At 42.8% G+C, this 983-nt stretch overlaps 1 protein-coding gene across 2 annotated transcripts in view; it reads left to right on the forward strand.

The window, feature by feature from the left end:
* The window catches only part of LOC119585719 (protein salvador homolog 1-like), a gene marked incomplete in the record, with an annotated part of 15,849 nt that overhangs the window by 6,241 nt on the left and 8,625 nt on the right, over positions 1-983 (forward strand). For both annotated transcript variants that reach the window (XM_037934407.1, XM_037934406.1), the window contains 1 exon segment: positions 380-983. In XM_037934407.1, coding sequence (XP_037790335.1) covers positions 456-983 — 528 coding nt within the window.

The raw sequence follows: 983 nt of genomic DNA on the forward strand, positions 1-983 counted from the left end.
GCACACGCACACGTACCACACAGGTCTATGAAAGTTTTTTTTTTTTTAACACAGAGACTAATTTATTTTGAAAGATAAAGTTGAAATCCATTTTAAGAAAAAGGAAAAAAAAAAATATAAAACGACTTTATTATTAAGACAAGGCCATAGAAATGTACCTCTGTCAGGAAATCACCATGCATTTGAACTGGACTATTTTTGGGGGGAAATTATCCTCTTGCTTACTAATTTGGGTTTACCGTGTAGTTTATTTGCAAAGAAAAGTGTTCACCTCTTCTCATTGCTCTAGGTACTGCATAAAAATAAACCAACAAAAGTAAAGATGAACTAGTGCAAATTTTCAAAAGCTCGAAGTCCTAATATATAGTATCTTTTGCAGTGTGGTGATGGCTAGGCAGGGATTCATGGGAAAGGAGCTGAGATAACTTCTTGAATAGCAAGCCACAGCCGTCAGCATGTTGTCCAACTCTCGTAAGAAGTCGGACACCATGTCCAGCTGTGACAGTCTGGCTGGGAAGTACATAAAAAAGGAATCTCCTCCCGAGGTGTCCATCATTAATGTCTGGCCAAATGCAAGTCAGGGTGATTTGAGAAAGAGGAAGAGTACAGTCAATCCACCCTATGTTAGTAGCAGTAATCCTCCATCCCACCAGGCCTCACCCTTAGTCCAAAAGTATTCCACGGGGTCTAGGACGCCAGTGAATGGAATGGCCCATGGAGGACTGGAAGGCAAATACACTCCTAATGTTGGGGAAGTTACGCAGCGGATGGGTGGCCTCCACCTGGGCAGCCGAGGGAGCCTTGATGGCATGTTAAAGCAGCAAGCACCCCCTTCGCCAGCTATGTTTAACCACACATTCATTAACCATTATACAGGATCTCAGTACAGTCTTGATCAAATACTCTATGGACCGAGTCACATCAGGTCACCACTAGAAGCAACAACCCAGGGTATTTCTTACCCTTTCCTCCATCAGTCTGGT

The sequence above is a fragment of the Penaeus monodon genome, chromosome 20, assembly GCF_015228065.2.
Source record: "Penaeus monodon isolate SGIC_2016 chromosome 20, NSTDA_Pmon_1, whole genome shotgun sequence".
Classification (NCBI taxonomy): domain Eukaryota; kingdom Metazoa; phylum Arthropoda; class Malacostraca; order Decapoda; family Penaeidae; genus Penaeus; species Penaeus monodon.